Source organism: Urocitellus parryii, chromosome 6 (genome assembly GCF_045843805.1).
Source record: "Urocitellus parryii isolate mUroPar1 chromosome 6, mUroPar1.hap1, whole genome shotgun sequence".
In the NCBI taxonomy this organism is placed as follows: domain Eukaryota; kingdom Metazoa; phylum Chordata; class Mammalia; order Rodentia; family Sciuridae; genus Urocitellus; species Urocitellus parryii.
The window spans coordinates 72941900-72968087 of NC_135536.1; the positions used below are offsets into that span (position 1 = coordinate 72941900).

Genomic DNA, 26188 nt, shown 5'->3' on the forward strand with positions numbered 1-26188 from the left:
CACAGGGAATTCCTCCTTTCCTATCCAGTGATTGCAGAACTCATTTTACTATAATAGGCATAAGGAACTCTGCCAAATTTCTTTCCTAACACAAAAACTTTATTCTCTACTCAGGAAAAGTAGAAAAGAACAAATGGAGACAATAAAACTAAAACTGTCCCAATCAGAATTTGGCAAACTATAAACCGTGGGACAAATCTGGCTTGCAGTCTGTTTTCATTTGGTTTATGAGCTAAAAAATGTTTCTTATATATTTTAGAGGTTTGTAGGAAAAAAAAATATGGAAGTTGAAGGGAGATAATAGGGTAGAGAAAAGGGGCCAGATGGAGGGAGGAAAGGGGAAATACTAGGGAATGATATTGGCCAAAATATATTGTTATATTGTGTGTACATATGAATATGTAACAACAGATCTCTCCATTATGTAAAATTATAATGCACCAATAAAAGAAAGAAAATAAATATTACCCTAAAAACACTATGAAATATTTGATAGAGATCATGGATGGCCTGCAAAGTTGAGAATATTTATTATGTGGCCCTTTAATGAGAAAATTTGCTGACTCCAGGTCTAAACCACCAAAAATTCTTAATCGGTCTTAATGTTTTGCCACTAGTGTTAACAGTGTTAATGGTCTCTCAATCCTTCCTTAGAGCTCACACAAATTCTCCATAGGACATCATGTATAGGATGTCCTAAGCAATTAAGAATAACTACATGGTAATACATATTTTGTCACATGTAGTTCTAGCTAAATACTGTCAGAAGCTAATCTAGTATATTGTTTTATGCCCAATCTGTACAAATCAACTTTCCAACCAAGACATTGTCCAGACCTTTATATGACTTTTAGGTCAGTGATTTATAGTGTACTAGAAATCAGTATGTACAAACTCTTTCCATCCCATATGCATGTTCCCTTGCTTGTGACTTTACAGTTCTCATCAAGAGATGAATCTAATTCTCTACTCCTTGAGCAAAAGTTTGGACACATGACTTTATTTGGGCAATAAGGCATTACCAACATGACATAAGCCAAGACTTAAAAACCACTAACATATTGGAGTTTGCCTCTTTTGCTGCCTGTAGGAACCCTCAGATCATTTTCACGTGAATAAGTTTGGACTAGTTTGTTGGACATTGAGAAACATATGGCCTAGTTACCTTCATTTTCTCCTGAGGACATAATTTGTAGAATATTCTATATGATTAGAAATAAACAGTTGCCAGTTGCCAGCAACTACCAGACATGTAACACCATCAGCCATCAACTGACTATAAATTCCTATGTGAGGCCAGACAACATTATATGTAACAAAGATGTCCTAGCTCAGCCCAGCCTAACTGCTCATCCATAGAATGAGTAAATAAATGTTGTTTTAAGATAGCTAGTTTGGGATAGTTTTTCCTATAGAAGATGCAAACTGATCCAGTGCAAAGATGCTTTAGAATGTTATTGGAAAGAGCAATTTCAACTCCTCTTAATAACAGGTACAATTAACCCCACGAGTCCACATGTCACAAAAAAATAGAATTTCTAATTCAGACCAATGGACATCCATTGGACATCCATTGTATCCAAGAGTGGATGCAAATTGAGGCTAAATGCAAAGCCTCCAGAAGCTGATTGCTTCAAGGCACAAATACCTGAGACCTTCACGTTAAAAATTCAAAATTACAAATTCTACCCAAAACAATGAACAAACCAGAACTTTTTGTTATGTCTAAACCGACTTCTTGTTAATGTGTAATAATGAGCTTATCGTTTTACTTCTCAGTGACACCAATTTTGTTTACCTGCTAAACAAAATTACCTTTTATGCTCTATATACCAATTATTACAGTTATCATAGTTCTTTGGAACAATCCAAAGCTTAAAGTAGGAAAGAATGATTAATTGTATGAGATGAAATAAATGGTTGCAGTATTTATATCAATAATCCTTACTCTTCATTCTTGGTACGTTTGCTAGGAACCTCAGATCAAGACATAACTTCATTTTTTTGCTGACATCACAAATGGAAGAAAAATAGATGTGTTTAATGTAACACCTGTATTTTCTTTCTTTCGAGGTGTGTTGGAGTTTCCTGGGCACCACTGTCTCTGGGGCTGTCTTTTGTCTCTTTGTAGATTAACTTCTCACTATTTTAAGCAGCATGAGATCTGTCTTAGTTTTTGAGAGGCTTCTATTTGATTTCAGTATACACATATCTAATTATAAATTAGAATAGTTTGATCACAGAACATTTATAATCCAGATAAAGCACAGAATAACAGTTACGGAGATCCAAGAATCAGCAAAATACTATAATGATGAGGTTCAGAGCTGGAAAGGTCCTTAAAATTACATAGCCCAGCACTTATTTTACATTTGATTTAACTCAATCCTGTCTGTTGTATTTTCTTTATCCTTCCCCATCATTCTCTTCCTTTATTATTTAGCCGTCCCCCCACACACTTTTAAACAAAATACATTTCTTGTTTTTAAGAATGAGTGAGATCATGAGTTCATCTGTTAACCCTACCTCTTTCTGGACCTGTTACCTATTTCCAACTCCAGACATCACTCAAATCATGGGAGTAGGACTGGGGCTGAAGATGTAGATCAGTGACAGAGTGCTTGCCTAGCATGCAAGAGGCCCTGAGTTTGATCCCCAGAACTGGGGCTGGGTGGGGGGGGGGGTGGGAATCACAGGAATAGCTCTGCTTAATGCTAATAAACTACCCTATCAAGTATATGACCTGATCATTTCACATACACATTAGAACATGCAACAAATTTATTTAGGCTCAGCTTGGTTGTTATAAGTATACAGAATTACACACAGTTAATATTATGCCCACAGAGAAAAGTCAACCTAATCACCTTTTAAAATTATCCTGAGTATCTATAATATCTGTATATTTCCATAATCCATCCACTAGGGAATATGACCAAAGAAAATAAAAATATTTAGCAAGCTTACTAAGAAATCCCATACAACCATCCTGATGGTAAAAATACTTCTTAGATTACAACTTACATGCTTACTTATAATGTAACACCTTGTGAAAAGCAGAATGGCCATGTTCAGAAAAAATAGGATACAAAATGTTCACTAAAATAGTCATCACTGTCCTAATAAATAAGAAAAAGACACACTTTCAACTCTTAAGATACAGATCATATCAAGTGAGCAGCACCAGGCCTGTTCTTTGTGACTTCTGGACACCAAAAACTATTTCTGGGACTCCTCACCAGCAACTCTGAAGAGTTGAAGACTTGTTCAGTCTTACCATCTGAGTTCCTTGAGAAGTCTCACAGGGGTGACCTCTCAGAGAAAGAGGAGTCTATTGATGTGCTTGAGATTTTTAACCTTGGTTAGAAACCCCTGAATTTGAGAGATAAATGGTTGAAATTTTAAGTGTAAACCATTCACGCTACAAGCCCCAGAAAAACAGCTTCGTTTTGATGACTGTTTTGGTAACTATTGGACCATCACATAACTTTATGTTTATTGGCATCAAAAGAGGGCATCTTTACTGTGGATAATATGTACTATTATTTCTAGGTAAACCCTTCAGAAAGAAAAAAATTTTAAACGCACACACACACACACACACACACACACCACACAAGCAGGTAACTCACAAAGGTTTGACAGTCTGAGTCTTAGATATTGTCATAGTCTCCTAGGTAGGTCAAATAAAAAACTGGCTTTAAGAAATTTTCTTAACTATAAAAATAGAATTTCTCATTGTTTGCTTTTCTCTACTGCATTTTTCATAGGGTCTTTAAAACCACTGTGCAATTGATGTTTGATGATCAAATGATGATTCTATACTAGCAAGGGACAAAATTCCTTATGGTCAACTGTCCTCCAGGGAAAACAGATGACCAAAAGTGGGGAATGAAAGATCCCAATGTGGCAGCCCTCGTGGCCCCCAAGAATCTATATCACACTGTATATGCCAGTTTCCTTCAGACCTTTATTAAACAGATGCATATATGGATATGGTAGAAAAGAATACTTCAGTGAATTTCTTCTAATATTACACAAATACTAAGAATTCTGTTTGCCATTATTATCCAAGACACTAATCTATAATGAAATGTGATAGCATCACAGCATCTTTTAAATATAGCGTTTTTGGACTGGAAATAGTAGTCCACCATGAACTTAGAAATGCTTCTTTTCTTTTTAGGAAAATATTTGAAATATCTAAAATTTTTAATAGAAAAATGAGATATAAAGATATATGTTTATAGTTTAAAAAGAAAAAATAAGATACCAGAAATATGCAAGTGATAAGAAATCCACTGGAATATTCATATTCTGAAAATAAAAGTATTTATTCTACATTCTATTAAAGTATATGAAGAGCAAATTTATCTTACGATTACCCTAGTGTTAAGGTACATTTGTCCAGCAACATCAACTTTGATCTTGATACACGTGACCTCTAAATGGCAGGTATCCTAGTGTATTCCAGAAGTTGAAATTATAAAATAAAATTTTAAACTTACAAAATCAAAAGTGCCATTTATTTTTACATATATAGTATTATTCTAAAAGGATATGCAGTGGTTGGCAGAAGAATATGTACAGGAGTAACCATGAACAGGAATGGTCCTATCAGACACAATGCTGGTGAACAGTTAAGTTTTTTTTAAAGAAATACTTAGGTGTATTTAGAAGTAGAATAAACCAAAGATTACACTTTTACCCTAAAGTTAGAGAAAGCAGGCTTTCTATGGTTCAGGGGAAGGAAAAGAAACTACTAACACCTTTAAAAAAAAAAAAAAAAAGCCTTGGGAAGCCAGGCGGGCCCAGTGGTGCATACCTATAATCCCAGTGATTCAGGAAGCTGAGGCAGGAGGATGCAAATTCAAGGCCATCCTGGGCAACTCAGCAAGATCCTGTCTCAAAATAAAAAGGGCTGTGGATGGTGTCTCTGAGTTCTATCTTCTATAGCATCTCTCCCCCCAAATTAAAATAAATATGCTTTGGGTTAAAACCAGGAAATGAAGCAGGTAATATTTAAAACAAAATAGCACTTAGGGAGGTTTCCCCAGCTTTTACCCTATCCAAAGTATCGTCAAGGAACATCAAAAACAAATCAAGCTTGAATGTGTTATCTACATTGTAAACAAAGCTCTATGCTTTACATCAATCAATTAAAAAAAATCAAGATCCACAGAGCAGCATTTTCATCTACTTGTTTAAAAGAAACTATTTTTTAGCAGAAACTATTTTAAGTGCCACAGTAAAGAAAATAGGTTCTAAAATGAAACCTAAAGCATTTCACTAACCAAATACTGGAGAGAAGCTTGAGAGGCCGTAACACAAAAGGAAATACATGTGGAGAGCTGACACATTTCTGAGTTTCCAAAGGTCTTCAGGGAAAAGAAATCCCCAGACCATGGGCTACACTAGAAGTTTAAGGAATTCTACGTGGCTCTTTAGTAATTCTCAACTTTGAGTGCATACACACTAAAATAGTCTGAAAAGGTCTCTTTTTTTTTTTCATTTTTAATACCACTGCTTGGACTCTACCCAAGATCAATTAAATCAGAATCCCTGGTATGTAGCCCAGGCATTAGTAATTTTTTAAAGTTCCCAGTGGTTCTAATGTGCAGCCGGGGCTGAGACCCACTAAGTAACCTAGAAAAACTGAGTCAAGGATGATTGTAATTACTGTGTGTTTGAACTGTGTGGTGATAGAAAGTAATATTTCAGGGAGATATTTTTATTTTTTTTAACTCATGTTAGGATGCTCTTCTCAAGTGTTTACTCTGTAGTGTTGGATGCTAAGACCCCTCAAGATTCTAATAACAACATTTATCAAGCACTTACCTGGTGCGAAACACCTCACCCTACCCCATTTTACTGCCCTCCATAAACACATTATCACTAATCTCCATTATTCTGCAAAAACAATGATAAAACCTATTAACCCAAGCCAGCTGATGAGGAGGGCTTATTTGCCCATCACAGAGCAGGTAGGTAGAGAAACTGGAATACAAACCCACACATGTCTAATTAAAAAGCCATGCCTTTAATATTATGTATTTATGTTTTGAAAGGTAGTTCAGCCACATGTTTCACAGGTTTATGATGTATAAATATTTACCAAGTAGAAAAAAGGCATATAAATAATTAATCTCATTCAGACTCCTTTTTCCAGTAACCAAACAAGTTCAAATACACAGAAACTATAGTCATCCTTAACTCCTATCACTTAGCCATAAATTCCTCTCCTGGAAACCATGTTAGCAGTTTTTTGTTTATCTTTCCAAAGTTACTTAATGTAAATACAAGCAATCCTTGTAAGCATATGTGTATATAGACACCATACATTCGGGGTTCTCCCTCCTCATTTAAAACTAGAACAGCATAGTCCACATACCATTTTGTGTATGGATTATTCAACATTAACATTGTATCTTAGAAAAAATCCCATATAATGTATATGTTTAAACAATTTTTTTGTAACATGTAGTATTCCATTGTACAACTCTACTGTTACTCTTACTAACCAGTCTATTATTGATAATCTCTATATTACTTCTAGTTATTTGCTGTTTTTAAAAAAATGTAGGCATGAACCTTGAGTTACATGACTTCACAAGTATGGACAGATAATTGTACCTGTAAAATATATTCTTAGATGTCAAAAGTCATGCCCTCCCCACTATTCCATTTTACTTTAGGCTTCAGAGAAACAACTCACAGCCAGACTTATGATGATTTATATTTATTTTATTCAAAACCTTTATCTAAATTCCAAAATTGTACTTTTCATCTGAATAAAAAAAAGTTAGAAATGTTTTTTCAGAATATGCTCAAAGACCAAAACAGCTTGAGGGGGTAGTTTTAAGCCAAAGTGAAATGCCTTCATAAATATGCTGGTTCTCACTCCCCACTCAGAAGGTATCTGCCCCTGAGGACTCCACATCCCCCTGTATGGTGCTGATGCTCAGGGACTGAGAGCAATCCTCAGGTTTCATCGAGGGCAGCGTCACAGACATCTTAGCAGGAGACATCTGAGGAGTGAAGAGTGGCATTGCCTCACCACCTGCACAAAGAAGAAGTGTATTCAGTGACACCAGCAAATTTTGACTATTTTAGGTGCTTTTCCCCTTCTAAATAATAGGGGTGGGGGACAAAACAAGGACTGCACGTGAGAGAAATACTTTTCTCTAGGTGCTCAGCATCCATCAAAGAACTAAAACACACTTTCCCCTCTTTTCCTCCCTTGCTTCTAAGCAGTTAGAGAAAACATTTAAAAGTATACAAGTGTTAAAAATGGTGCGGTGAATTAAACAAAGGGGAAAGAAAGGAAGGGAGGGGAAGTGGGAATAGGAAAGACAGTGGAATGAATCTGACATAACTTTCCTATGTTCATATATGAATACACAACCAGTGAGACTCCACATCGTGTACAACCACAGGAATGGGATCCTAATAAGAATAAGTTATACTCCATGTATGTATGTCAAGATATACTCTGCTGTCATGTATGTCTAAAAATAATTTTAAAAATATTTTTTAAAAAGTGATGGTACAGGGCTGGGGTTGTAGCTCAGTGGTAGAGTGCTTGCCTAGCATGTGTGAGGCACTGTGTTTGATCCTCAGCACCACATAAAAATAAATAAATAAAAAGTATTGTGTCCATCTATAACTAAAAAAAATTAAAAAAATAAAAAGTGGTGGTATAGATGATAAATGCCAGATAAGACCAGGCAGCATAGTTAAGACCTAGTCTCTGAAATCCAGACCAAAGATCTTACTGGCTGTGTGACTTTGGGGAAGTTATTCTAACCTCATGTTAAGTTTCCTCATATGTGAAATAGATAATATATAAGGAAAAAATAACATTGGTAAAGAGCTCAACAACAGAGCTTAGCACTTAGTAAGTGCTCAAAAACTGAGAGCCACCATTACCACTGAAGGATATCACTGCTATCTATCACCACTGTCACCATTAAGTAAATAGCTAGTCCAACTACAAAAACCCATTGTAACAGCTGGAAAACAGGGTTTGTTATTGGTTATAGAGAAAATATGATGTTTTAAAAAATATAAATTAGGTAAAAGCATCTGAAAGCAAAGGTTGCCCAGGCACTTTGCTCTTCCTACTACTCACAGAGATGGACCTTCGACTCAGGATCATGCCACGAATAATCATTACTGAGTGTCTGCTATTAATTAACAGAACTTATATAAGGGAAACAATATGAAAGAAAAATACTTAAGTGGTTATTCGAATATTATTGACATTTGATTTGGAAAGCATTTTTCTAAAAAACAGATTTTTCATTATCTTTATGTTTAATCAAATATGGAAAAAAATTCCACTCCATGATTGAGAGCAATATTATTATTGCCTAATATAGAAGATGGTTGGTAGGCAGAGAGGAGCCAGCTTGAGATGAATATACCTATGTTAAAAAAAATTCAGAGTTCATTACATATGTATCTCTATCTGCCTTTACCCTAATTCACTTTTCTAAGTTTTTAGCACGTTATTAATTAACAAATAAAGAATGCCACCTTGGTATTATTTACAACTACAAAAATCCTCATTTTAAATTTCATGGATTTACTATAAGAACCTTACAAACAAATTCTTGTAACAACTCTTTGTGTGTATGTGTGTTGGGTGGGGTGGGGTGGGGTGCTGGGAACTGAACCAGAACCTTTTACATGCTGGGCAAGAACTTTCACTAAGTTATGTTTCTAGTCATTTTTATTTTATTTTGGGACGGGGTCTTGCTAACTTGCCCATGCTGTCCTTGAACTTGTGATCATTCTCCTCAATCTCCTGAGTAACTAGGATGACAGGTGTACAACACCATGCCCAACTTCTTAAACAATTTTAAAGAGAGTCAATCTAAAATCCCTTTGTTTTTTAAGTTGTTTACAAAGTAATAAAGTGGAACTTTGCACCAATTTTTTATAGGGGATACAGTAAAAGACAGTTTTGGAGATGACTCAATCACAATTGTCCTAGATCATTAAAACACTTGTAAATGGCAAATTCCTTTCATAAAAGGAAGTCTAACAAAGACTATTTCATTTATTTATTTTCTTGACAATATTAATTTTACTAAGTTGAAACATAGGCATTCATGAATACTTTCTTTTTTCTTTTTTTATTTGTTCTAATTAGTTATACATGACAGTAGAACACTTTTTGATACATCATATATAGATGGAGTATAACTTCTCGTTCTTCTGATTGTACATGATGTAAAATTACACCAGTATGTAATCATATATGTTTATAGGGTAATAATGTCCAATTCATTCTGTAATCCTTTCTACCCCCACACCCCCTCCTCTCCCTTCACTCCCCTCTGTTGAAGTATCTCTATTCTTCCCTAGCCAACCCCACCCTTGAATGTGAATTAGCATCTCCATGTCAGAGAAAACATTCTGCCTTTGATTCTCTGGGTTTGGCTTATTTCATTTAGCATGATATTCTCCAGCTCCATCCATTTACTGGCAAATGCCATAGTTTCATTCTTCTTTAAAACGGAGTAATATTCATATATATATATTTTTTTGAAGGACACCTAGGTTGGTTCCACAGTTTTATCTATTGTAAATTGAGCTTCTATAAACATTGATGCAGCTGCATCACAGTAGTATGCCGATTTTAAATCCTTTGGGTATAAACCAAGGAATGGGATAGCTGGATCAAATGGTGGTTCCATTTCAAGTTTTCTGAGGAATCTCCTTCTGCTTTCCAGGGTGGCTGCACCAATTTGCAGGCCCACCAGCAATGTGTGAGTGTACCTTTCCCCCCCACATCCTAATTAACATTTATTGTTGCTTGTATTCATGATAATTGCCATTCTGACTGGAGTCAAATGAAATCTTAGAGTAATTTTGATTTGTGTTTCTCTAATAGCTAGAGATGTTGATAAATTGTATTTCTTTTTCTGTAAAGTGTCTGTTCAGTTCCTTTGCCTGTTTATTGATTGGGTTATTTTTTTCTGGTGTTTTTTTTGAGTGCTTTATATATCCTGAAGATTATTGCTTAATTAAGATTATATATTGAAGATTATGAGGTGCATGTAGTAAAGATTTTCTCCCATTCTGTAGGCTCTCTCTTCACATTATTGTTTCCTTTGCTGAGACACTTTCTAGTTTGAATCCCTCCCATTTATTGATTCTTGATTTTACTTCTTGTGCTTGAGGAGTCTTGTTAAGGAAGTCAGGTCCTAAGCCGATGTGATGAAGATTTGGGCCTAATTTTTCCTCTGTCAGGCGTAGGGTCTCAGTTCTAGTGTCTGAGTCTTTGATCCACTTTGAGTTGAGTTTCATGCAGGGTGAGAGAAAGAGATTTAATTTTGTTTTACTACATATGGATTTCTAGTTTTCCCAGCATCATTTGTTGAAGAGGCTATCTTTTCTCCAGTGTATGTTTTTGGCACTTTTGTTTAGTATGGGATAACTGTATTTATGTGTGTTTATCTCTGTCTTCTATTTGTACTATTGGTCTATGTGTCTGTTTTGGTGCCAACACCATGCCATTTTTGTTATTACGGATCCGTAGTATAATTTAAGGTCCTGTATTATGATGCCTCCTGCTTTCACTCTTCTTGCTAAGGATTGCTTTAACTATTCTGGGTCTCTTTATTTTTCCAAATGAATTTCATGATTGCTTTTTCTAATTCTATGAAGACTGTCATTGGTATTTTAGTTAAATCTGTATAATGCATTTGGTAGTATGGCCATTTTGACGATATTAATTCCAAGAGCATGGGAGATCCTTCCATCTTCTAAGATCTTCATTCTTTTTTTAGTATTCTGTAGTTTTCAGTGTAGAGGTCTTTCATCTCATTTGTTAAATTGATTCCCAAGGTTTTTGTTGTTGTTGTTGTTTTGAGGCTATTGTGAATGAGGTAGTTTTCCTAATTTCTCTTTCAGTGGATTCATCACTGACATATAGGAACAAGTTTGATTTATGAGTGTTGATTTTATATCCTGCTACTTTGCTGAATTCATTTATTAGTTCTAGAAGTTTTCTGGTGAAATTTTTTGGATTTTCAAATATAGAATCATGTCATCAGCAAATAGTGATAGTCTGAGGTCTGAGTTGTTCTTTTCCTATTCATATCCCTTTGATTTCCAAAATGAGTTTGGAAAGGTCCCTTCCTTTTCTATTTTCATGGAATAATTTGAGGAGTATTTGTGTTAATTCTTCTTTTAAGGTCTTACAGAACTCGGCTGAGAATCTGTCTGTTCCTAGACTTTTCTTGATTGGTAGGCTTTTGATGGCATCTTCTATTTCACTGCTTGAAACTGATCTGTTTAAATTGTGTATGTCCTCCTGATTCAGTTTGGGTAGGTCATATGTCTTAGAAATTTGTTGATGTCACAAAGACTATTTTAAATACTTCACTATCCTTTTATTTCATTGTATCAATTTCATTTTTTAAAATATTTATTTTTTATAAGTAGTTGGACACAATACCTTTATTTTGTTTTTTTATTTTTATGTGGTGCTGAGGATCGAACCTAGGGCATCACACATGCTAGATAAGAGCTCTGCCACTGAGCCACAATCCCAGCCCCTCAATTTCATTTCTTTATAAAAAGAAGAGAGTAGATTTTGCATCATTATAACAATATCACAAACTGTAGTACCATTTTATTTAAGGGGAAGGTAATTGTTATATAGAATAAATATTTTAAAAAGAAAGACTTGAAATTTAGCTCTCTCAAGATATGATAAAAACTAAAGTTAAGAAATACTAGCCAAGGCCTGGTAGCACACACTTGTAATCCTAGTGGCTTGGGAGGCTAAAACAGGAGGATTACAAGGTCAAAGCCAGCCTCAGCAACAATGAGATGCTAAGCAACTTGGTGAGACCCTGTCTCTAAATAAAATACAAAACAGGGCTGGGGAAGTGGTTCAGTGGTTGAGTGCCCCTGAGTTCAATCCCCAGTACTCCCTTGCCCCCCAAAAAAAGAAATACCAAAAAACTGCTGGACACAGTGATGCAAATGTGTAATCCCAGCAGCTCGGAAGACTGAAGCAGGAGGATCACAAGTAAAAGCCAGCCTCAGCAATTTAGCAAGGCCCTAAGCAACTTAGTGAGACCCTGTCTCAAAGTGAAAAGTTAAAAAAAAAAGGGGGGGGGGGCTGGGGATGTGGCTCAGAGGTTCAGTTCCCCTGGGTTTAATCCCTGGTATTATAAAAAAAAAAAAAGGAGGAGGAGGAGAAGGAGAAGGAGAAGAATTATTAATATCACCTTATATTTTACAAAGTCATGATGCACAGTACACAAAATAACTAGGAAAGCATCCACTATCAGAACTTATTATCCTGTCAATAAAGTAAAAAATTAACAGAAATAACAACTAAAGCCTATAGCAAATTAATATTTTACCCATACAATCAATTTAATGTTACCTTCCCCCAATCATTCTTAAGAAAAATATCATTCCTTGGGTTAGTCACTGATCTGCCAAAAACTACACTGATGCCAAATATTTGTCCATTAACTAATTTCAAAACACTGCTTTATACATACCTTCATTTTCTACAATACACATAAAAATTACTGATTAAATTGCTCAATGATGTAGCTTGTTTGAGGAAATATCCATAGAACATAATAAATTCAGTCATTGAAAAGTCATTACTTGCAGCTACTGCCTTATATTTATATAGCAACTCAATTTTTATAAATATCTTTCCCCCCAAACACCTTATCTAACAGGAATTCTCGGAGACAGACAAGGTAACTAAGACACAGATAGAGAGAGTAAAGTAGCTTTCAAAAGGCATATGCTGACTAAGTAAATATCTATGTCAATCTACTGTATGTATGGAACTAAGATGGTGCTCAGAGGATACAGAGAAAAGAGACACAAGCCCCCATGCTCAAGATGCTCATATCTAGTGGAGAGAAACATGTACAGGGATATAGTTTAAACCAGATGGACTGAAAAGATGGGAAGACAAGAAGGAAAAGACAAAATAAGACAATAAAGGAAAACAACAAAATAAAATCAAGATTTGTTAATGTGTTAAGGAACTCTGAGTATTCTTAGACTGGATTGAAGGAATGGTGAGAGATAAGGCTCTAAAAGCCAGGGCAAGTCCCCTGAAAATGGAGAGTCACAAAAGATTTTGAATAGAAAAGTATATATATTTTCAAAAAGATAATTCTAATAGCTGTATGGAAAATAAGGAGAGAGGAGAGAGGTCTATGGCAGTGGTCCACACAGAACTAATGATTCTCAGTGATGGAAAGAGAGACAAGATATTTTGGAGGAAGACTCAGTACTTAAAAACTGAATTTGGTGCTGAAATGACAGATCTGGCTAAGTAAGCAATAACAAACTCTAACAAATTTGAGAATTACAGAGGTAAACAGAGATAGGGAGATACTGGCACCAGTTGTATCCCTGATGACTATGGATGCCTGCAAGATGTACAAATGGATTTTTCCTTGTAAGGTACTTTTAGTGATATAGAATTAGTAGTCATCTATACAGACATACTGATTAAACTAATAGGAATTGAAATAACCTAGGTGAGAGAAAATAGATTGAGAGCAGAAACAGTGACAAAAATGTGGGGAAGGGCAAAGAAACATGAGTAAAGAAAACCTAAAGGGAACAAAAGGGAAGTGTCAGGATCGATAAGTAGGAAGACATGCAGAAAAGACAAACAGAGATAATTTTCAAAGTGGAGAGTCTAGAAATAATTTGTCAAATTCACAATTGAATATAACTTCTGTAACTCATTATCTTTATACTATATTAAATACCTTAATTATTTGCCACAAAAATTATGACTTTTAAAGGTGGTGGAAGAAAATTTTACTTAAGCAGTGGTAGGGGCAGCTAAGGAGAGAATGAAGTTTCAAGTACAAGTCCCTTTATAACAGGTCAAGGCCAGGGTCCAAAAGAGGTCTTCTGTGCAGTCACTTAGCAATGATCCAACAAGACTGTGGGTGTGATTGGGGGAATTAAGGTCAGACAGGATGAGAGCATGGATTCTGGATTAGGGCAGATCTGGGCTTATCTATCCATCCATTCACCAAATATCAAGAGGACATCTACTATGTACCAGTCACTGTTCTAGAATCTGTAGAATGCAGCAAAGAAGAGAATAAAAGCTCTGATCTCATAACCTCACATGCTAGTTGGATGCAGAGGACAAATGACACAAAAGTAAGGAAATAAAAATATGATGTCAAGAAGTGAATACATAGTATAAAGAAAAGCATGTAGGATGTAAAAGGGACAGAGAATGATAAAAGATGTGGGGAAAATTTCTGGACCCCAATTTTCTCATCTATAAAATAACCTCAGAGGGTTTTTGAGGGTTAAATGAGGTAATGCTTTTGAAGTGTTGTTGTACAGTGCTGGCACACAGAAAACACACATGCAGATCAACTCGGGCTTTTACAAAACTTGGAAAGAACTAAGAGGCAGTGATCTTCAGGGTGGACTGCAGAAGGTACTCTAGTTTAAGCAAAGGGATAAAAATGTTTCAATGAAACATTATAAGAAAAAAAATGCTTAGCTTTTTGAGTTCTTAATGTACTCTAGAGATTAGTGCTCCATCTGATGTGTGAAGGGTAAAAATTTGCTCCCAAGATGTAGGCTCTCTAATCACCTCACAGATTATTTCTTTTGCTGAGAAGAAACTTTTTAGTTTGAATCCATCCCATTTATTGAGTCTTGGTTTTATTTATTGCACTATAGGAGTCTTATTAAGGAAGTTGGGGCCTAACCCCACATAATGAAGATTAGGGCCTACTTTTTCTTCTATTAGACGTAGGGTCTCTGGTTTAATTCCTAGGTCCTTGATCCACTTTGAGTTGAGTTTTGTGCATAGTGAGAGATAGGGGTTTAATTTCATTTTGTTGCATATGTATTATGAGATAATTATAAGTTTTTGGGTTAGTCTCTGTGTCCTCTATTCTATATCATTGGCCTACCAGTCTGTTTTGGTGCCGATACCATGCTGTTTTTGTTACTACTGCTCTGTAGTATAGTTTAAGGTCTGGTATAGTGATGCCACCTGCTTCACTCTTCTTGCTAAGGATTGCTTTAGCTATTCTGGGTCACTTATTTTTCCAGATGAATTTCATGATTGCTTTTTCTATTTCTATGAGAAATGCCATTGGGATTTTGATCAGAATTGCATTGAATCTTTATAATGCCTTTGGGAATATAATCATTTTGATAATATTAATTCTGCCTATCCAAGAGCAAGATAGATCTTCCCATCTTCTAAGGTCTTCTTTGATTTCTTTCTTTAGAGTTCTGTAGTTTTCAATGTATAGATGGACTCTAGATAGGGCAGAGGTTGGGAGGGGGAGGGAGGGGGCAGGAGGTTAGCTAGGATGGTGAAATGTGATGGATATAATTATCCAAAGTACATGTATGAAGACACGAATTGGCGTGAACATACTTTATATACAACCAGAGATATGAAAAATTGTGCTGTATATGTGTGGAATTGTAATGCATTCTGCTGTCATTCATTTTTAAAAAATCAATTTAAAAAAGTGTACTATGAAAGGCCTTCAAATAATTATCCTGTTATTTTAAACTCTATTTAACTGTGTTTTAATCAAGTTATATCAATAAAATTCACCATCTTATTTAAAGGTGTTTGCTAATGTCCATTTTGGGAAGACTTTCAAAAAATGCATTCATTTAAACAAACTAAAAATCACAGTTTCAGAACTTTCAAAGAAATTTTTTTTTTACTAGGAACATAAAGAAAAGCATCACTTCAATTACTGTTAACAGGCAAAGAAAGTTAACATTCATATCCAGTTATGGTCCACACAGAGTTTAAATTCCATTTTTTAAAGAAAAGACATAATATCTTAATAAATCACAGGAAAGCAAATATAAATCTTCTACCTATATTAAATATAGTTTGATGCTTTTAAAGTTTGACTTTTAAAATTTCCACAGCCAAGTCATTACTCTATGATGTAATTGTTTCAACAGCTGTTTTCAGGTCTAAAAAAAGATGATTCCTTGATTCCATGGGTTTGTAGAATGTCATTTAACCTGGCACACATTTAGGCTGGGAATGCCATAGAGTCAGACCATGTATTTGATGCTTCCTATGACATACTTTAATATACTTTTTAGACATTCTAAATACCAAGTTTTTGCTTTAAGAGCATTTCAAATTCAAATTTTTTTTTTATGTTTTCTGTTCTTTGATACTGGATTTAGGAGACTAAAGAACAGAAAAATTAAAAATAATTTATTCTAACACAGTAGCAATATGGAATTTTTAATATCCATTGAAGATGTTGCTTGTATATTTTACATAATTTTAAAAATACAATTACCATAGGCTTCTAAAAGCTAAATAATCTATTTCATCAACAGGTTTCAGAATCTGACTCTAATCCTTAAACACAGTGATCCACTATTATATCTCTTATTCGAAAACTGAGAAGAATCCAAACAAAGCATTGTCTCCTAAGACAATATGACAGAAGCAGAGAAAGCAAGTTTTCTCAGTAGTTCCATGGAGGAGTACAACACCTCAAACTCCCCATTTTGACTGATTACACATAACACAAGTTATATATATATATGCATTTCTGGTGTTCTACAAGATGAATAGGTAAGGGAATGACTTTTAATTGCCAGGGTTTTGGATTTTCCCACATTCAGATAAAGTTTCATTTCTTACATGCTGTGCATTTAAAAATAAAATTAAAATTAAAAAGGAAACAAAATGTAATAATCTTTAATCCAATTACAGAAAGAATCTTAACCTAGGGTCCATTGACAGGTGACTGGGGAATCTGTGAATACCCTGAAACTTCATGCAAATTATTTTCATATAGGTAGAATTTGGGAAAGAGATATGTGGTCATAACTTTCAGCATCTTAAATGGGTCTATGGGTCCCAAGTTTTTAAGAATTATGGACTTAAGAGATACCCCAGGCCCAAGTACAAGTGAATCACATTCTTCTCTGAGTTGTTTTTCCAGCAGTAGTCATAAAATATTAGGAGTTCCTTTCTTGTTAATTGTGAACACCTTATTCTCCAAAGTCATCTTGATTGCAGCACTTATTGAATTGCACTGTAATTGTTTTTTATGTGTCTTTCACTTCCTGTGGATAACATACTCCTTGAAAGCACACACAAGGACTGACAGTTATTGTTTTCCCAGTGACTTGCACAGTAGGTACACTAGCTTGAGAGTCTGCTATTCCCGTTAAATAGGTGCTCCCCTAGGCCAGTGACTATCTTGTTTCTATTCAAAGTTGTTGCATGATGCTGGGCCCACACTGGACCTTGAAATGCTTGCTGAACCAGTCTTGTGGTTCCTGCTAAAAGCTTAGATTCACATTTACCAGATCTTATCTTTAAAATGAGCTGAGTTCCAGCAATGTAGTTGCTTCCCAGCTGTCTGTGAGAATGTTACAGTTTTTCAGCTGGGGGTTCTTGAATCATTTTCCTTCTACCCTGAGCTCATTTACTCTTGCTTCAATTCCTGTGTACACTGTCCTGCTGTATTCCATTCTCCTCACCTACTTAACCCAGCCTTGCAGATTTTGCAACATCATAGCTTCAGTGCTTGAGAACTGAACAAATTCTAGAATCCTTCCTGATAGAGAAGGTGCTTGGAAAGGTGATGTTAAGTATAGTAGGTAATATTTTATTTGCCTCTGCTTTCCAGAATTAGTCACTATTAAACATTTCTTACTTTCATGTTTAAAAGAATGTTTTTAAAATGTTACAATATTCTTATCCCAAAATATGTCTTAGACATATAAATCCTATTACACTTTTTTGAGTTTACTATTGCTTCTGTTTTTCAAATGAGTTGACAAATGCTTATTTTAAATTTATAATTTCAGATAAAAATAAAGTAGTTCCTATAGGAAGAATAAATGTACCAGCACCTGTAAAAACAACTCTTAATTCTTTTTCCTCTAAAAAAGCAATAGTTAATCTGAAAGATTTGTTTCTTCTTACGCCAGGTTCCAGCTGCTTCACTTTGTTTAAAACTGACTTCAAAGTTTAAACACTATCCTGTCCCAACAAATAACCTTCCCCAGATGGAATTATCCTGAATACTATCCTCAGTGCTCTCAATACCACACCTGCAGCCTTTTAATTCAACATTTTATAAACTTTCCAAAAGGAAAAGATAGATTTGTTTTCTGTCCTCAAACTTTTGCCTTTTGGAGAATTTAGTACATGGAGAAAGTTGTATACCTTGGGTGAATTTATACACATTTTAGAAAAATTTAAAACTGATAGTACTATTTCTACTGTATTATTATGTGAAAGAAATCCTAAGGAAATTTTAAAAAAACTAAACAGTTCCAAGTTCAAGAACTTTTAAAGTAAAGATCTTACTTGTAAATACAGATGCAAGGTACAGACTGGGCTCAATTTGTGTTCGATCCATATCACCTGGTGCAATTAAAAAAATCGGAAGAAATTTATTTAAGAATAGAAATAATCATGATTCATTCCTATTCAATAAAAAGAACACAAACCAAATGCACTTCTGGTTACTCTCATAAAACTAGATAAATTGAAGCCCGGCCTAGTGACTTTAATGTAAAGAAGGAAGTTAAACAACTAAATTTAATGACTGTCAATAGAAAAATACTTTACCACTACAAAAAGTAGTTGAGAATCTCCCTTCTCTCTAGACCAGCCTGGGACATATTGTTCAACACAATCTACATAAAACAACCAATAAAGTTTTCAGGAGCAAAGAAGAGCAATATACTATTAAACCAACAAAATTTTAAAATAGGCTGGAGGAAAAAAGTCTTTTCATGGCCAGGGAATTAGGAAGCAGACAAAAGTTAAATAAATAAAAGAGAAAAATCTGTAGCACATATACAAATTGAGTATTCCTAATCCAAAAACCTGAAATGCTCCAAAATCTGAAACTTTTTGAATGCCAACATAAAACCACAGGTGAAAAATCCACACATGATCTCATGTGATGAATCACAGTGAACACACAGGTACACAAAAAATATTGTATAAAATTATCTTCAGGTCGTGTGCATAAGACATATATGAATCATAAATAAGCTTTATGTTTAAAATTGAGTCCCATTCCCAAGATATCTCATTACATGTATGCAAATATGCCAAAATTCTAAAAAACCCTAAATCCAAAAAACTTCTGGTCCCAAGCATTTCAGATAAGGGTTACACAACTGTAGTTCTCAGGCCAAACAAAATACCCTGGATACTAAGGGTATAGGCCCATGTTGATGGCATGATATTAACCTGTATTCTGAAATACAGTCAATTAATAGCCATTGATAACTCTTTTCAAACAAATTCTTTGGGGTAGAATTATAAGGAAAAATTTATAATATGGAACAGCATTTATTTTCTCATTTTTTTCTAAGATAAAAAAAATCACATCTTTTATTGAACAAAAATTTCAGGTGACTTTTTCAAGAAGATAAGATTTAAGTGAACAAAATTATAAGCAAAACATATTTAATTACACTGGGCAGTATATTCTCACTAACAACAAACCATGTCAAACTATTATAGTTATTGGAAAACTTACAAAAATTAAGAATGTTAAAATATGAAATATCCAACACAAATCAATGAAGAAAACACTGAAGCTGAAATAGAAGAGCTTTAAAAGAAAATCAGCAGCAAATACAAGATACTCGTATATTTGAAATCTACAGAGACCAAAATTGAACTCCAACTGTGGTAGTTTTAAAAAAACCTTCAAATGTACTAGCTATGCTTATTGTGGTATAAAAATTAGATACTATCTTTATTCAACTCTCACACTCACTAAGTTTCAAGAATTAGAGAGGAAGAGGAGATACTGCTTGGTCCCTGTGGCTCAATATTGCTGCCTTTCAGATTTTACAGAGCACATACAGTCATAGGATACAAATACAGAAACAACAAGGCAGTGTCACAGTATCACAATCAGTATCACCCATGGAAGAACCATTTGTTGTGTTATAGTTTGTGCAGAAGCTCTTCAAAAATTGTTATGCAAGAGGACAGGAATTTGGGATTTAAAATGGTTGTACTCATATTTTTAAATTTTTTTATTTTTGACTTGAGAGTAATACTTAAATCTATTACTCTTTATACTATTGTTTTTAACAAAGTATTTATAAATTATCCAAGAAAACTACATAGTAGTATATGGCTGTTAACAGCAAAACAAGGATGAAGTCCCTCAAAACCCACAAAATAAAATATGAAATTTTATTTTATTTTTTATTACTGGGGATTGAAATACCAAGGGGTACTTTACTATAGAGCTACATCCCCAGCCCTTTTTTATTTTATTTTATTTTTTTAAATTTTGAGACGGGATCTTGCTAAGTTGCTAAGGCTGACCTCCAACCTGTGATCTGTCTACGTCAATCCTGAGTTGCTGGGTTCATAGGCATGCACCACTGCGCCCAGTCAAAACATGAATTTTTAAATGGGTGTTCAAAATTTAAGGTAAAATCTAATAAGGAGGTATCTAAAATTAGTAACACTCAGGTTACTTGCCTTTTTTATACCACTTTAAGTTCACTTAAAAAAAAAGAATATTATTAGGGCATTTAAAACCATATTAAAAGAAGTTGGCACTCTTTAAACAATATTCCAAATTAAGTTGCTTATTGGCTACAAAGCTAGTATGTACATAAACTCTCTCAAATAACAGCATTTTCAGAAATAGGATCTTGGCAACATAAAAGCTTGTATCATCCAACCGCGAAGAAGTAAATTAATTCAGAAAATAGATGACCCACCTATCCACAAATGTAGACCATTATTTATTTGAATAATGTACATTTAATTATTAAAACTCATTAAAAAGCATTTAAGTACTTGAATGTATTGCTATTAAGTGTTATGACATGGAGTGCCTGCCTTTTAGGGGCAAGAATGTCTAGGGGGACATTCCAGCATTAAATCTGGTCGAGAACTGTGAGACTCTGTTTCAGTAGACAACTTTATCTACAGTTCACTTCCTGTTGGTTCAACAGACTGTGAAACCACTGCTAAAACAAATTCTTCTCAGACAATTCTTTATAAAAGTATGCCATAATGGTTTAAAAACTAAAAGAATCTTAAAAATTACAATAGGTTTGCCTTGTGAAAGAAGCCATGGATTCTGATTTCATTTACCTAAGTTCAAAAATAACAAAACTAAACTTATGCTCTCAGAAGTAAGAATAATAGTTTCGTCCTTATGGGAGCAGGGCTGTGAATGACAGGGAACACTAGGGGATTAAGGAGTCACTGGCAATGTTGTTTCTTGAGTTGGGTACTGGTTGACAAATGTGCTCTGCTTGTTGACAGTTCTTTGATCTGTACACTTAGGCTTTGTATACTTTTCTTTATGTATATTATTTTTCCATAAAACGTTAAAATTGTAAAAAAAAAACAATTAATTAGTTTCAGCAATTAAAAGGTAGTATCTTTGTAATTTTTAATGGTTTTCTAATGATGAGTTAGGCAAAACACTAATCTTACCAGATAGCCTTTAACATCAAGTGACTAGTTACTGCTAAGCCACTGTCCATATTGCTTACTATAAGGAAATAAATCTGGAAACACAATAAGCTGAACCTTGTCAGAAGCAAGTGAGCTTTTGTGGAGGTTGCTCTGCTCTCCAACAGCTTACTATCAAAATATCCGATGTTCTGATTATTGGCCCTTTTCTTTTACGGAAACACAAACTGGAATCTAATTTCAACCAATCTTGAAAGTGTTTCTGAAATCTTAATATGTCCTATAAATGCACAGTAATTCCCTCTTTTTCTGGGTGCCAATAAAGTTTATAAAGCAATGACACTGTAACTACACTTAAACATAACTGTAATTCTTATTCAACAATAACTCCTATAATTCTAATTTGGCCATATTATACCAGGCTACAATGTGCAGAGAAGGATACTATTATAACATTCTTATAAATGACATCTGATAGCTACCAAGGGCTGAAGGCAAAGTAACTTCCTAATATTTACTAAACACTTTGAAGCTAAGGACCCCTATTAACCTATCCACAGAAAAATCCATTTTCTGTAATAGAGTTCCTTCCTAAATATGGAAACTTCTCTCAAATTATGGCTTGTGATTATCACTAAAAATACACTACCTTATCTGTGCAGTCTTTACAATAGGCTTTGCTATATCTAGCCATTTCTAACTACATTTGGAAAGAAAAATTAAATCTGACAGAGTGACTAGTTCACTTCCCCAAGGCCAGACCTGGTAACTTTTAAAAAAGTGAAAGAATGAAAAATGAGCTTTCAAATACAGGAAGCCACTAGAAAATAAGAACACCACCACTTCATATTGTAGAATAAGAGCTTTAAAGATTTTTCTGTTGAATAGTAAGTTTCAGGTGGGGGAGGAGGGTCGGGCGGGTAGGTTTCTGCTCACTGTACACACGACACCAATGGGAATAAGGGCCAGTCCAAGTTCTACGTTACCATTACTCTGGGTAATAGTTCCAAGCTGTGAGGCACAGCTGTATAGCCCTGCCAGCAAGGCCATCACAGCAGTGCTTTGATAGCATGGGGCCCCAAAGTGTCAGGATATAGAGAAGGCAGCAGTTGTTGGCTGTGAAAATAGTCTGATACAAACCAGATGGGAACTTACTAGATGGGCAACACAAAGGAAAACAATTGGCTCATTCAACAAAGTCAGGGCCCTGCCCAAGAATTCACAGAAGACAGTAACAGTCACCCAGAGTTGATGCAAACAAGAAACAGCCATGTGGTTATAGTTTAAAGAATTGTTTTTCCTCAGACTAAACAAAGTTTTGATTTCTAATTCTTGTATTCATTAATTGTAGTTTGGTGTACAGGCCTTTTTGTCAAAGACAAATATTTCATTTGTACAATATATACTTTTATGACACCAAGAGAAATATATGGGGACACCGAAAATAATTTTGTGCTACTTCCTGTAAAGTGTTATGAACATTGGCTAAACCATTTCAGGAAACTGGTAAATTTAGAAAATGATTGATCATGCTGACACAATAATTAGAAAATATCTAACATGATATTTCCAGGACTTCCTAAGTCCTGATTTTAAAAAAAAAAAAAAAAATGTAGTCAGAATGACTCTAAAGGCAATAATCACAGGGCTTTCAGCAGAACTACTTTTCTACCTAAATGATTTTTTTCTGACTTCATTAGGCGATATAATATTACTGTACTTATATTCACAGGAAAAAAGTACCCAAGTTCTGTACCTGTATATTCTGAGCAGATAAGTATAAACAAACACTAACAATTTGATTTTAAAATACTTTCAGCAATAATATTTCACTTACAGTCTTTTACAGATATGTATTCCACATACCATATATTCATGTATACTTATGTTTTAGTATTTAACAGAGGAATTAGCATTCTAGCTTAAAATAATTCACAAGTAATTGTATTTTCCACTAGAAATCCCAGCATAATTTGGGCCTCTGCATTTACTACTAGTTTAAAAATACACACAATGCTGGGGACATAGCAGTGGTAGAGTGTGTGTTGTGATGTACATGTCCTAGATTCAAGCCCTAGCACCACCAAAAAATAAAAATTAAAAAAATTTTAAAAACTATATTCAAAAAAGTCTTAAATTTGCAATTATCATTCTTAGGCTTACTGACAATTATTTACAGACTTCAATGAAACTGCCCATTTCTACTTTTATGGGGTGCTTATAGAGAGACAGACATGAACCTAAAAGACTAACATAAATTTAAGAAAAAAATCTTAGTAAAAGTTTTTTGTTTGTTTTTCGCTCATAAAAGTCTCAATATGACTTCAGAGAAGACAAGAACTTCATCATGTAGGACTCTGTAAAAACTAAAAAGGCTAGGGAATGTACCACAGTGGTCAAGCACCTCTGGGTTCAATTCCTAGTACACACACATACACACACACACACACACACACACACACATACACACAACACCCACACCCACCAGTACTGAGACTATTCAACTCCCTCTGAGCTTCAGTTTTCCTACCTGAACAAAATAACACCTTTACATACTGACAACTTTACTGTTGCTGTGAGAATGAAAACCACAATGTAGAAGAGTTCTTTCTGCAGGAAACCATTTGAGAAATGTTTGTTTCACCATAATAGGTTTGGGGCAAGAAACGGATCTGCCAGACTTGGCAGTGGCTGTGTCTGTCCTAGTGTAACTCTATACAAGATACATTGACTTGTAGAACAGAAGCTCTTCTAAGTGAAGAGCTTAGATACAATATTTTATGAGGAATAGTAAAAGGAGCATGACATTCAGACTTTAAATTATAATTACTGTCATCAAATATTTGAAAGATTGTTTCATTCAAAGACTTCTAACACTCATAGAAAAAAAACTAGAACCAATAAGTGAGAAGTTAAAAAAGTAATGTTAACTGAGAAAGAAAATTATGGATTCTCTGTCCATAAAATGTAGAGCAAACTAGTATGTTCTTGATACTATGGGATTATCACCTGTTGGGTCTAATGTCCTCTTTTTGGCCCCCCTTCTTTCCCTACCTTTAAATCTTTGAGAGTGTCTACCTCAAGCCTAGAAGTTTCTCTTTCCTGACTATATTCAGTACTTTAGGTATTTCACTCATATTCACTGTTTTCAATGGCATCTATACTATTAACTCTCAGATACTGTGGCCTGCTCAGATATCACATATGGAGTTACAATGTTCAGTTGACCCTCTATGACAATATTAATTTTAATCACTCAACCAAGATACTGTTTTTTGTTTTCCTTTTGAATGAGTGAGCTAATTTTCAAGGAGATACTTTAAGGTCATACAAATATTCTGTTCCTCATCAAACTTTCCCTGTGCATTTAGCATCCATAGTGACCTTTGCATTGCCTAACTTTAATATGACAGTTGGAAAATGTTGATATTTCAATATTAGTACTCATTCCATATTTGCCAGTTGATACTTACCATTTTTCGGGAAACCTTTTATTTCTCTTATCTTCTCATTATCTGAAATTGTTGTAAATTTGTTTGTTTTTTATCTGTTATGTTAACAAGTATATAAGCTCCATGAAAGCAGGAATTTTACCTGTTATGTTTCACAGTATCCTTGAGGCTTTAAACAATGTCTGGCACATAGCAGTTACTCAAAATTAATGCATAAATGGCAATAAAGAAAGAAAAAAAGAAAGGAAGGAAGGAAGAAAGGAAGGAAGGAAGAAAGGAAGGAAGGAAGGAAGAAAACTGTTAGCAAGGATGTTGAACTAGACAGGGGAATAGGGATACATACTGCATTTGATTGGATACACATTTATTGAGAATCTGCCATTGAAGACAGTGTGGTAGAGAGTAGGTGGTACCTAGATGAATGAAGCAAGGCCACTGTCTCTAGACAAGATGGCAGCTGTTAAAAAAATCATAAAAGATATGATAACAAGGGCTAAAAATGAAGTAATACCAAATGGCATGGATGTTTCAAGGACACCCAGTGAACCAAGAATATGTTTCTGAGATGGAGAAGTTCTATCAAAGGGCAGGGAAGAAAAGGTTCAAAGGGGAGATTGAGAAAGGCATGGGGTAGGACAAGGGGAGCTTGAATTTGACTAAAAAATAAATAATCTCACTAGCACATTAGGGGATACTGGTAGGTATGCTGGGGGAAGGGGTTGAGAGAGAGAGAATTATTAAGTGTATATAGCTACAAGTGACCTACCCCATCTCATTCTGTAGATAAGAAGTGATTCTGATCCTTTCTCATCCCACCCCCACATTATGTCTTTTCCCTTTCTTGCCTGAACATCATCCCTATCCTCTCCACTATCACATTTACCCCCACCTTTCCCTTCCTTTTACACACTTCCTTCCTTTCTCTGCAACTGTTCTTTTCTTCTCTCGTGACTACATCTTTCCCCCTCTCCCTGTGCCAATAATAGAAATTAGACAGGATCAAAACTGCAGGTAGAGAGCTGAGCCTGTGGCTCAGTGGTAGAGCACTTGCCTTGCAAGTGTGAGGCACTGGGTTCGATCGTCAGCACCACATAAACATAAATAAATAAAATAAAGGTATGTGTCCATTTACAACTAAAAAAAAATTTAAAAATTGCAGGTGGAAAGATTACCTCTACAGAAGGGTAAGGAGGGAATCACAGCTCACTCTTCAACCCAAAAAGAAAGAAAAAAATGAGATTAATGTAGAGCCATAAGAAGT

General features: G+C 34.8%; 1 protein-coding gene across 1 annotated transcript in view; it reads right to left on the minus strand.

Annotated features, from left to right (window-relative positions):
• Positions 1–6775: 6775 nt before the first annotated feature.
• Positions 6776–26188, minus strand: part of Kiaa0586 (KIAA0586 ortholog) — a 130149-nt gene continuing 110736 nt past the window's right edge. Inside the window, exons 31-32 of the mRNA XM_077800343.1 lie at positions 18371–18427; positions 6776–7060 (exon numbers count right to left, since the gene is read on the minus strand). Coding sequence (XP_077656469.1) covers positions 6909–7060; positions 18371–18427 — 209 coding nt within the window. The 3' untranslated portion in view covers positions 6776–6908. The remainder of the gene's footprint in view (positions 7061–18370; positions 18428–26188) is intronic.